Below are 12,928 nucleotides of genomic sequence, written 5' to 3' on the forward strand. Positions count from 1 at the left end.
CTGTAGATTACCACCAGTACAGGTCATTTGGAGGGTATCTCAGAAAATTTTGCCTGAAAGGGGTCTTTTCTTTGCAATCATTATATAAGTCTAAAATATTATTTATTTGTATTCTATTATAGTACCAATAATGAGCCCTCTCATTTCTGCTTGAAATTTCTTCATTGTGGTCTTTAGGCAAAAAAGTATTTTGGGAAGTCTGAAATTAGAGAAAGTGTTTAATTTATTGGAGGCTATAAAGGGGTTTTCACTTTTGTAAAGTCTGACTTTTTTTGTAATGCAGTATTGCGAAAATGAGTTGGTTTAGAAACTTCATTTTTTATTTATGCAATAATCCTAGGAGAAATCTAGTGAATAGAGATATTTTTATTAGACTAGTTCAAATCTTGGGCATTGCTATTAACTATAGAAATGTGAACATCCAAGAGCTCCTGGCAGAGTAATAGACTCATTGATCAGTTTTATGGAGTTTACAAGCTCTGCAGACACACAATAGAATTTGTAAACTGTATCATTTAAATAATTGCAGTATGAAGAGTTTGGAAAATCAGTAGAAATTGTAAACTCCTTAAGACAAATAGTTGTATGCAGTGGTGTTGTGGTCATGTCAGATTTAGAATATTAGAGAGACAAGATAGATGAGGTGATATCTTTTATTGGACCAACTTCTGTTGGTGAGAGAGACAAGCTTTCAAGCTATACGGAACTTGACTCATCCCTTAGAATTTGTACTGACTACTTATGCTAAACCAAGGGTCAGCAACCTTTGGCACATGTGCCAAAGGCGGCACGCGAGAAGATTTTGAGTGGCACTCACACTGCCCGGGTCCCAGCCACTGGTCCCAGGGGCTCTGCTGCCATCCTGGGGTCCTGGATACTGGCCCCACTCAGCCCGCTGCCGGCCCCAGGTCCCGGTCCCCAGTCCCTGGGGCTCTGCTGCTGGCCTGGGGTCCTACCGCTGGCCCCCTGCCACTCAGGTCCTGGCCACTGGTCCTGGGGCCTCTGTTACCATCCTGGGGTCCTGGACGCTGGCCCGGGGCTCTGCAGCCACCCCCAGCTGTGGCCCACTGACCCCAGCCTGGGGCAGTGAGGGATGCAGACAGGGGCAAGAGGCAGCACTCCCACCTTAAAAATTGTTCCAGCGCCCACTGTACTGGGATATTTTAAAGTCCTGATTTGCTGCTTGCATTACTATCACATCACGTGGAACAGCACATTGCGTTTGACATTGTTCGTGCTGTCTGTCACGATTTTTTTTTTCCACTGTAAGTTGAGGGGTACATTTGACAAAACGTCAGCTCCTAAGAGAGCAAAGTTAGATGTCCGTTCATTTCAGCCTTCTTGGACAAACACATTTGGATTTATTCAAAAGAAGGACCGTGCTGTTTGTGCTTTCTGTTGTGAAAGTGTTGTTTGTTGCACATCAAGTGTTTGACGACATTTTCAAATGAAGCATGAGAAAACCTTTCTTGTCAAAGCAGACAAGAGTGAATTGAACAAAAAGGCAGTAGCAGGATATGAGAAGCAAAGCAGTGTTTTTAAAATTCTTAAGTGTAAGTAAAAATCAAGCCACAGAAGGAAGTTACAAGATTGCAAAAAACGGAAACCCATTTACAAATGGGGAATATAAAATAAGTTTTTCTCAGGCGTATGGGAGGTTTTGTTCAATGATTTGACAAATTAAATATGCATATGTAGAATAAAAGAACTGCCTGGCTCTGCCAGAACAGTTGAGAGACGCATAAACGAAATGGCAGGAAACATTTTGAAAAGCAGATGACTGCATTAAAAGATACAGCAGTTTTTAGCATTGCAGTTGATGAGAGCATGGATATAAATGACGTTCAATGTTTGGCAGTGGTTGCAAGATGCTTCCAATGAAATCCAAGAGGAGCTTTGTTGCCTAAAACCCCTGTATGGCACAACAAAGGGGGAAGATATAGAAGAAACTTTTGTAAACCATTTTGAAGAATGAGGAGTTGACATCAGAAAAATATATTGTGTGACAACAGATGGTGCTCCTGCCATTGTCGGAAAACAGAAGGAATTTATAAGGACATATGAATCTTCATCACATCTGTGATGTAAATATCTTATGATGCTAGCTGCAACAGTGCCATGCAAACTCCTATTCTCGCTTTCAGGTGACATTGTAAACAAGAAGCAGGCAGCATCTCCTGCAAATTGTAACCAAACTTGTTTCTCTGAACGATTGGCTGAAGTAGGACTGAGTGGACTTGTAAACTCTAAAGTTTTACATTGTTTTATTTTGAATGCATTTTTTTACATAATTCTACATTTGTAAGTTCAACTTTAATGATAAAGAGATTTCACTACAGTACTTGTATTAGATTAATTGAAAAATACGATTTCTTTTGTTTTTACTGTGAAAATATTTGTAATAAAAAATAAATATAAAGTGAGCACTGTATACTTTGTATTCTGTGTTGTAATTGAAATCAATATATTTGAATATGTAGAAAACTTACAAAAATATTTAAATAAATGGTATTCTGTTATTGTTTACAAGCACGATTAATCATGATTGTTTTAATTGCTTGACAGCCCTAATCATAATTGAATTGTGTCAAATAATTGTTTAAATCATCAAAAGTACTAGAAATAGTCAAAGCCCTGTGTTGTATACATTATACTTGACTTAGTGTATGTGGAACTCTCACCAGTCCAGTTACTGTTGTTTGTTCGTTTTTACTTTAAATTCAAATTATTTTACATTGCCTCCAAATTTTAAATTTGATGTGCTGCAGATTTTTATGCTGAAAATGAGTAAATGACTGGTAGAATTTGTCAGGGGAAAGCTGAGGATTATAACAGCTGAGAAGAGAACAATTGTCACCCAAGGAGATGTGCAAGATGGCTTTGATTTTTTTATTTCTGGGAGGCAGTTGAGGAAAATGGTATTGGAGAAGGGATGCATCATTTCTTTCTCTACTACTTTTGAGCAGAGGCAAGTGCCTTAAAATTTTGAGGGGAGGAGCTGAGTTTCCGTTTCTTAACTTCTTGAATTGTTGGAAGTAAAGAAACAGCAAATTTGGAGACCTGCATAGTACAGAGTGCACACATGAAGTAGGATATCAAAATTAAGATGGTGAAAGGTAAAATACCATTATTTTTTTCCCCTCTCTCTTTACTCTTCTTGTGGTGTCTCTCGATATCCTTCTCTTTTGTTCTTTCTTGTTGTTTCTCCTTTTCACTGCTTTAGCTGACAGCTGAACAGAAATGGACTAACACTGTGCTGCTGCATATAAGCGCTTTCATCAGTTCCACTGAGCCCTTAAGTTAAAAGTGCTTCCATGCAAGAGCATGCCCCTACTATAAAATCATATAGTACTGGAGGGGATTTCGAGAGGTCATCTAGTCCAGTGCCCTGCACTCACGGCAGGACTAAATTTTATCTAGACCATCCCTGACATAGAATGAATATAAACAAATAACACAAGTATGGAGGGACAAAATTAGAAAGGCCAAGGCACAAAACGAGATTAAACTAACTAGAGACATAAATGGTAACAAGAAAACATTCTACAAATACATTAGAAGCAAGAGGAAGACCAAGGACAGGGTAGGCCCATTACTCAATGAGGGGGAAAAACAATAACAGAAAATGTGGAAATGGCAGAAGTGCTAAATGACTATGATTCATTTATATCTGTCCATTCTTGCAGATACCAGCTGGAGCAAACAAAATAAGCAGCTTGATTAAAGTGTATTCCGTATGTGTTGATCGACAATTCAGTTCCCCCAGTCATGTTTTGCCATAAATATATTTCTGACTTTTGGATCCAAAACTGTGAAGTGGCTTTAAAACTATGGAACCAGTAGAACTTTCTAACATACAAAAGCTAGCTAGTAAAATTAGGTTGTACGCTGCTACATTCCCAAACAGTACCAGTGTCTCACTTTGAATAATATTTTGCTGACACATCTGAAGCTTGTCAAACCTTAATGTGGCACAGCAGTATTTTCACATAGCTGTCATTCCAATTATTTATTTGTTTGTTTCTAGATTGCGCATTCCCAAGGAACTGTTACTCAAACACTAATGGATGGGATAGCACAAAGAATACAAATTGTCCCAGCGGATTCAGGTCTCTCTTTACCACAACGCATACAAGTATGTTTAATCTAAAATATTTTGAAAGAATCTGTGAACTACTTTACTCTGCCTGTTTTTGTGCATCCTTTCTTTTGTGAACACTTAATGATCTTTTCTAAAATGTGAAAATTTTACCCAGAGGGAGACGACTCCTGTGTCTGATGGAGCTCAAGGACAATAGGGGTGGGGCTTCACATTGTTTCTTGCTTTCTAAGATGAAGAGTTGCATAAGAAGCACTTACACGAGTGCCTTGTGTGTCACTCTAATGGCTTAGCTACACTTGAGTTAGAGCGAATTAAAGCAGCCCCGGGCGCCCTAGTGGACTACCCGTCCACACTGGCAAGGCACGTATTGCGCTCTGACTCCAGGGCTAGAGTGCTGCTGGTACACCACCTCAGCGAGAAGATTAACACTTGATGCGCCTTGGCTGAAACGCCCGGGCGTCAGTGTGGATGACGTGTTGCATTACTGAGCTCTGATCAGCCTCCAGAAATGTCCCATAATCCCCTTAAGTCAAGTGGCCACTCTGGTCATTGTTTTGGAATCACTGCAGGAATGCAGATATGCCCTTTGAAAGCTCCGTTTCTGACAGCCAGCATGCTTATCTGCCCCGAGACAAAGCAACCATTACTGTGGAATGCTGTGTGTGTGAGAGAGAGGGTGGTGGGGAGGGGAGGTCTGCTGCTGTCTGAACTTACAAGACAGCATGCTGACATGCTCTCAGCCCCCCAAAAACCCCACACTCTCTCCCCCAACATACACACAACAAACTCCCTGTCACACTCCACGCCCCCTCCCCCCCATTTGAAAAGCACGTTGCAGCCACTTGAATGCTGGGATAGCTACCACAATGCACTGCTCTCTGTGGCCATTGCAAGAGCTGCTAATGTGGCCACGCCAGTGCCCTTGCAGCTGTCAGTGTGGACAGATTGCAGCGCTTTCCCTACTGTGCTCTACGAAGGCTGGTTTAACTTAAAGCGCTCTACATTTGCAACTGTAGCCATGCCCATAGCCTCCTTCAGCCAGTAATTGAAATGATGTGGTTGGAGTCCAAGCTGGCTACAAGGCCTCCTCTGTGTTTAAAAAAAGAAAAAAGGGTACCCAGTCTCTACTCCAAGAGTTTACCTGTTGAACACCAAAGAGGTGGTTCAAGCTGTTACAAGGCATAACATGGTAACATTGTTAAAAGGCTCAGTTATTTTTACATTTGGTAATTCAGCAGATACATTTGAAAGGCTCTGTGGTGTATCTTTGGACTTGTAGATCATAGCAAGAAATATATTTTTCTTTATATTATATTATCAATACACCGTGATTTGGCCGACTTTTTAAACCGTATTGGTAGGGAATTTTTTTATTGGTTACACTGAGAAAAATCCCCCACCCCAGTAGAATATCTGATAGTGTGTCCATATGACATGTTCCCCCCTCCTCCCTTTTCACCTTAAAACCCTTTTTGTAACAAATTTTCTCTGTAAGATGTGTCCTATCGCATTAAACACATTCAATTAAAAATGTGGCTGCTAGGGCCATTTTCCTTGCCTGTTGCTCTGACTGGAACGCTCTCTTCACATTCCTCCACTGGCCCTGCTTGTTCCACTGCATTTTGCTTTGTTTCTTGTCCTAATCCTTCAAGGCCATTCGCAGCTCAGTCCCTCTCTACTTGTCCTCTTTTGTCACTTATTACATCTGTTCTTGCTTCCTCTGCTCCACGAACAATACAAGCCTAACTACTCATCTTTCAGCTGTCTCTGTGCTATCTTCCATGCTAGCCCTTGTTCATGGAACACCTTTCTTAATTAATCCATAACCCTCTGCTTCTTTCCCTCTTTCCTCAAAACCTGCCTTTGTTTTTATGCTCATGTAACGTGATGTCCCTGACTTGGTTGTCAGCATTAGAAATTGAACCTGGGACAACCCCTGAACCTACTGCCTGATCTAAAAGACGAGTTCTGTTATCTCAAAGCCTGTAGCAGACTCATAAACCTCTGTTGGTATATGAACCTAGAGGGTCAAGTGGGCTTGGACTTGAGTGGCTAGCCTGAGGCACTGCCTGTGCAGCAATGTGCACAGTGCTGTTTTTAGCACAGTAGCTCAAGCAGAGCTAACATGAATCTGTCTACCCGTGCTCGGAGTCACACCTCCCATCTGTAGAGTAGTCATCCCTGTGTGGTTCATCCACTAGAGATAAGGCTCTGTGTTAGTCATGGAGATCACGGAAGTCATGGATTTTGTGACTTTCCCTGGCCTCCATGACTTCTACAGTGGCTGGTTGCCTGGCCTGGGGGCTGCCTCAGCATCTCGGGCAGCCCCTAGGCCAGGCTCACCAGCTGCTGCTGGGGCAGTCTTCCCCCCACCCCAGCAGCAGGAGTCGGAGGGGGGCCCCTCAGGGCTAGGGATTGGAGTGTGGAGCAGTGCTTACTGGGAGGGGGAGACTTCCCTCCCTCAGCTCCTAGCTCTACGTGTTGCCTCTGCTGGCAGGCACCACCCCCGCAGCTCCCATTGACTGCGGTTCCTAGCCAATGGGAGCTGCAGAACCGGGGCTTGGGGCAGAGCGGAGGCAGCATGTGGAGCTCAGGAGCCAGGCAGGGAGCCTGTCCCAGCCCCACCAACCCTCCCCCACAAGCACCTGCAGCGCCCATCCTAGCCATGCCCCTCAAGCACCTGTGGTGCCCCCTGAGCCGCACCCTGCCCCCCTTTCCCCCCGAGTTTTAGTCAGGGGTGTTTTGTAAAAGTCATGACAGGTCATGGGCTTTGAAGTTTTGTTTACTGCCCATGACCCATCCGTGACTTTTGACTAAAAATACCTGTGACTAAAACATAGCCTTAACTACAGAGGAACAGAGAGCCACACTTTGTAGGAGAGAGTTATGCCTCTAATAAATCAGTCAGCCAGTACAAGTTTGTGTGTCATGTTGGGGGCTTGGTGGCGGGGGGTGGGAAGAGGAGGATTGTGTTTAAAAAAAGTTAAGTATTTTCTGGAACCTTCAAATTATACAGTAGCTATTTAGTGTAGCTGGGTGATGTTCTTTTTCTGTCTCCCTCACCTCTTCCTTTCTCTGGTTTGTCACTCTCACTTGTTGCATCTTCTCTCTAATTAGACTGTAAATTCTTTGGAGCAAGAACTGTCTCTAGTATATGTTTGTAAAGCACCTAGCACACTGGAGTTTCTAGGCATTACAGCAGTACAAACAATAATTGGTAATAAGAAATAATTGGAGCTGGTTGAAAGTAGTTTTTTTCCATTGAGAAATGAAGTTTTGTTGAAATTGAAATGTTCTGCAGGAAAGTGTCAAATTTTGGTAAAATTGACAGGCAAAAGATCAGATGTTTTGTTTTGACTTTATCAGTTTGATTTGTTTTGGTTTTACTTTTATATTATATATATTTTATATAAAATAATGTAATACAATATTAAAAGCTAAATAATGTTTTTACACCCTCGAAACACCATAGAAATGAAATGTTTTGATTGTCCCAAACTGAAATTTTTCAGAATTTTCATTTTGTGAGAAACTTCAGAAATTGTTTTTTAATTGTCAAAATTTCCCATGGGATGGAAATTCTGGTTGCCAACCAGATCTGTAAATAATATGTCAAAATAAAATAAATTGTGTTGAAATAATCCTTTACATTTGAACACATTTATTTCCAAAACCAGGCACACTGAATGACTTATGTATGTCTCTAGTTTATTCATAGGGCAGTTTCACAGATGGGTTAAAGTACTGTCCAAATGGAATCCAAGGTCTCCAAAGAGAAAATATTGTTAAAAAGCAGCTTGAGGCTATAAAAAGCTGCCAAGAGAAATTTAGGCTGGAATACCAGAGAGCTGTGTAAATGAAACATTACATGAGAAAACATATATTCTTTTTCGAGTGATTGCTCATATCCATGCCATGTAGGTGTGCGCGCCGCGTGCACGTTCATCGGAAGACTTTTACCCTAGCAACCCTGGAGTGGCGCCACTATGGCGCCGGATATATATACCAGCCGACCCACCCACTCCTCAGTTCCTTCTTACCGCCCGTGTCGGTCGTTGGAACAGTGGAGCGCGGCTTAGCTGACCTCCACTTCCCTAGCTACTCGTAGTTTCTCTCGTTAAGTATATAGTTCAGATGTTTATAGTTGTAGTTAACTTATTTGTTTGTAGTATAGTATAGTGTATTTATTTCACAGGGGTTCGGGGTTTATCCCTTTCCCCTCACCCAGTGCCGGGTCCGATGCCCGGTCCACAGGGTTTTATAATGCCCGGCCGGCCACAAGCCGATGCCGACAAGAGATCCTCTCCCAAGTGCCTCGAGGAATCTCACCTCACAGATAAGTGCCGCATTTGTGAGGCCTTTAATCCGAGAACAAAGGGGAGCGGGACTTTCGTCTCAAACAGCTCCTGAGGCAGGCAGCTCTTCCTCCTCTGCTCTCGGCACCGAGCGCTGGTTAGTCTTCAAGGAGCGCTCCCTCGGCACCGGATCGCCGGTACCGCCAAGGCCTCTCGGCACCGGCCGTCGCTGGCTCCGACGTCCACTCGGCATGGATCCCTCTCCTGGAGGATGAAGAGGCACAATATCCTTGCTGCGTCCGAGCCGCCTGCTCCGCAGCCGAGCGCTATGCTCAGTCGGATCGCCCGGCACCAATGTCTGCCGTGGCACTGACAATATCCGCACCATTAACTCCGGCCAGGCAAGAGCCGTCGAGTCCGGTGCTGGAAAGCTCCCCGGTACGAACCGTGGTCGAGCTCGCTATGAAGCTGCGTCCGAGCCGCCTGCTCCGCAGCCGAGCGCTATGCTCAGTCGGATCGCCCGGCACCGATGTCTGCCGCGGCACCGACAATATCCGCACCGTTAACTCCGGCCAGGCAAGAGCCGTCGAGTCCGGTGCTGGAAAGCTCCCCGGTACGAACCGTGGTCGAGCTCACTATTAAGCTGCGTCAGAGCCGCCTGCTCCGCAGCCCGAGCGCTCTACTACGTCGCACTGCCCGGCACCTGTACCTGCTGCGGCACCGACAGTATCAGCACCGTCGACTCCGGCCACGCAAGAGCCGTCGAGTCCAGCACCTGAACGCTCCCCGGTGCGAGCTGTGGTTGAGCTCACTATTCCCTCCATGCCGGAAACATTTCCACAGCGAGGGAGTTGATGGCAAGGGCAGAGCCTGCACTGCTTTAACCCCCGGCACCGCCGGTGCGGGTCATATTGTCTATCGGCGAGCCTGTCTTGCTCACGCCACCCTGCGTCGGCATCACAGAGCGGCACCGTTCACGATCGCAGTCCCGCAGATGTTCTCGGTCCTGGTGCCGGCACCGTTCACGGTCCTGGCACCGTCCCCCATATCGGTACCGGTCGTACCCGCGGCACCGATCAGCGTCCCGTTCCCCGACCTGGTACACTCGGTGCCGATCCAGCTCCCGGCACCGCTCCAGGCACTGGACTCACGTAGCCACTCCCGGCGTCGAGCCTCGAGATCTCGGTCAGCCTCCCGGCATCGCTCCGGTCGCAGGTCCCATTCTCGCTCCCGGTACCAGTAGGCCTCACTGTACCGATCCCCGGTGCCACGTCGAGCGCCATGAGCTGGAGAGGGAGACTCTGCCCAGGGCTTAACTTCTCCATGGCCATCCATTCGGATGTGCACACCAGAGTCTTCCGGGTGCTCCAGGCCAGGACCCTGACCCCATCAGTGGCTGCCCTGTACATCTTGGGCGTGCCATCAGGCCAAAGGCCTACCTGTGATCCCATCGAGCTCTGTTCCGTCAGAGCACTGGGTACCAGGGGCGACAGTTAGCTGTCCCCCTCCGACCGGTACGGAGGAAGTCCAGTTCTGCCACCGGATTCCCACATCCCACCGGATCAGCAGGTCGTCCAGGAGCGTGAGCCCACACAGGACCCACTTGCCCCCGGCCTTTCTTCTCCCTCCTCCCCAGATGAGGCGGTGGCAGAAGCGTACTCCTTGGGCCCTCCCCTAATCGGCCTGGGGGCCCATCAGGACCTCCCGAGACGGGTGGCATTCACTATGAATCTCCAAGTGGCCACTATCCCGCCCGTAGGCACGGGAGTCGAATGCATGTGCATGGTATCCTCCAGGGGCGACAGGCACCTATATGTACATCTTTCCCCCTGCTGCCTTGTCATCTAGTCCGTCAATCAGACGCAACGCCATGGCCTACAGGTACCAGCCCCTATGTCCAAGGGGGCTAGGCGAATGAACTTCCTGGGCCATAAGATGTACTCGGCAGGCACCCTGCAACTTTGCGTAGCAAACCAGCAAGCCCTGCTTAGCCGTTACTATGGGCGGCGGTGAGAGAATTTACGGAGTCGGTTTCTTAAATCTCCCGTCAAGAGTTTGATGCCCTTCTGGAAAAAGGGCCGAAGTGGCGAAAGCTTCCCTCCAGACCTTGTTGGATGTAGCGGTCTCCACAGCCACGACTCTGGCCTCAGGTGTTGCCATGAGGCGCATTTCATGGCTCCAGTTATCGAGCCTTCCCTCGCAGCTGCTGCACGCTATACAGGACTTGTCTTTCAATGACAAAGGCCTGTTCTCAAAACTGACCCTAGGCTGCAAGGCCCAAAGGACAGCGAGGTCACTACGCACTCCCTCTCGGCATCTACATGCCGAGGTCTCAGTGCCGACCTCTCCGCCAGCCTCACCGCCCTCACCCTGCGCCTAGGCAAGGACACGGCTTTGCCAGCAGGCGACACTGAGGCAATCATAGGCGTTGATCGGGACCCCAAGGGGCCAAAATCAGGGTCCTCCTAACACCAATCGGGCAAAAGCCTATCCCTCCTCATCCCTCTTAGGGACCCCTCTCACGAGCAATTCCTCTTGCAAGAGGTGCGGGCGCTCCTCACCATCGGAGCTATAGAGGAGGTTCCAAGGACGAAGGGACAAAAGGTTCTAGCCCCACTAGTTCCTGATCCCCAAGGTGAAGGGAGGTCTCAGACCTATCCTACACCTGCGGGAGCTCAACAAGTAATGATATACCTGGAGTTCCGCATGGTATCCATGGGGACCGTCATCCCATCCTTGGATCTCGGAGACTGGTATGCCGCCCTCGATATAAACGGCGCGTATTTTCACGTCGCCACTTATTCTCCACGCAGAAGGTACCCCCGGTCTATGGCCAACTGTCATTCCAGTTTACGGTCCTCCCGGTCGGCCTCTATGCAGCCCCCTGTGTATTCACAGTGTCTAGCTGTAGTCGCCGCCCTCTCCGCCACCGTCGGATACACATGCTCCGTATCTGGACGATTGGCTCATTCCAGGGGCCACCGGGGCCCAAGTTACCTCTAGTGTGGGCGTCGACTAGGTCCTATTCCTGCGTTTAGGCCTGATGATCCATATAGTGAAATCCACCCTGATTCCCACTCAGGGAGTAGACTTAACTGAGGCCACCCTGGACTTCAGTATCGCACAGCCTGCTTACCTACGCCTTGATTTCACGCAATGGTAACCATTGTACAAGGTCTACAGACCTTCTCGGCAACTTTGCGTTGAACTTGCCTAGGTTTCCTGGGCCACATGGCTGCCTGCACGTGCGTAACTGAACATGCCAGGCTTCGCCTCCGTACACTTTAATCGCGACTTACATCGGTGTACCACCCGGCCAGAGACAGCATGGTCATGGTCGCCTCGATCCCCCCGAGCGTCCTAGGCTCCCCCGACTGGGGGTCGACGCCCTTCCTAATGTGTGCAGGGGTGCTGTTCCATCCACCTCACCCTCGGTGTCCCTCATGATGGACGCCCCCATCTCTTGGCTGGGGTGCTCACTTGGGTCAGTTTCCCACTCCAGACCTTTGGTTGGCTCAACAGCTGCCATTGCACATCAATGTCCGGGAGTTGGGAGCAGTCTGCCTTGTATACCAGGCATTTCAGCAGCACCTACAAGGCTGTTGTGTCTCGGTGTTCACAGACAACACAACGGACACCCGTTGCATAAACAAGCACAGAGGAGCACGGTCCTCCTCTCTTTCCAGGGAGCTATCCAGCTCCGGGACTCCTGCACAGCTCAATCAATGGACCTGGTAGCGTCCTTTCTCTTAGGGGTCCGGAACACTCTGGCGGATCGCCTCAGCAGTTCCTTCCTGTCTCTCAAGTGGTTGATTCCTCCGGATGTTATCCATTGCGTTTCCGGAACTTTGCTCTTGCGGGAACAGAACGAGAGAGAAGTTCTGCTCATGCCAAGGCCCCTCCCCGGGCTCGATCTTGGCTGCTTTTCTGATGCCGTGGACGAGCCGTCTGCCCTCCGCTTTCCCACCGCTCCCGCTGGTTCGCAAGGTCCTGCTAACACTCCGCAGGGACAGAGCGCATCTGATCATGATCGCTCCAGCGTGGTCCAGGCAGCACTGGTACACCATGTTGCTAGACCGGTCGGTAGCCAACCGATTCCACTGCCTCTTTGCCCAGACCTCATAACGCTGGATCACGGCAAGCTTTACCACCTAGACCTGCAATCCCTGCACATCTCTGCATGGCTGCTGCGGGCCTAAACCGATCCGAGTTACGTTGTTCTGCCTCGGTTCTACAGGATTCTCCTGGGTGGTAGGAAGCCTTCCACTCGGTTAACGTATCTGCCCAACTGGCAGTTTTCTTTTGCTGCTATGAAACACAAGGTTTCCCCCACAGAGGTTCCGATCCATTTCCTCTTGGATTGCCTATGATCTTCAAACAGCAGCGCCTGGCGCAGTTCATCATTAAGGGTGCACTTGGCAGCCGTCTCTACCTTCCTCCCAAGGGAGAGTGGCCGCTTCATATTCTCACCCTCTGTGGTTTCTAGGTTCCTCAAGGGCTTGGGGCATTTATGCCCCCAGGTTCGCCGCCC

At 48.0% G+C, this 12,928-nt stretch overlaps 1 protein-coding gene across 8 annotated transcripts in view; it reads left to right on the plus strand.

Moving 5' to 3' along the window:
• The window catches only part of NR2C1 (nuclear receptor subfamily 2 group C member 1), a 98,041-nt gene that overhangs the window by 30,819 nt on the left and 54,294 nt on the right, over window positions 1-12,928 (plus strand). For all 8 annotated transcript variants that reach the window (XM_039495857.1, XM_039495847.1, XM_039495826.1 and 5 more), the window contains one exon: window positions 4,028-4,135. In XM_039495857.1, the coding sequence (XP_039351791.1) occupies window positions 4,064-4,135 (72 nt within the window). In that variant the 5' untranslated portion in view covers window positions 4,028-4,063. The remainder of the gene's footprint in view (window positions 1-4,027; window positions 4,136-12,928) is intronic.

This window comes from Mauremys reevesii, linkage group 1, assembly GCF_016161935.1.
Source record: "Mauremys reevesii isolate NIE-2019 linkage group 1, ASM1616193v1, whole genome shotgun sequence".
In the NCBI taxonomy this organism is placed as follows: Eukaryota; Metazoa; Chordata; order Testudines; family Geoemydidae; genus Mauremys; species Mauremys reevesii.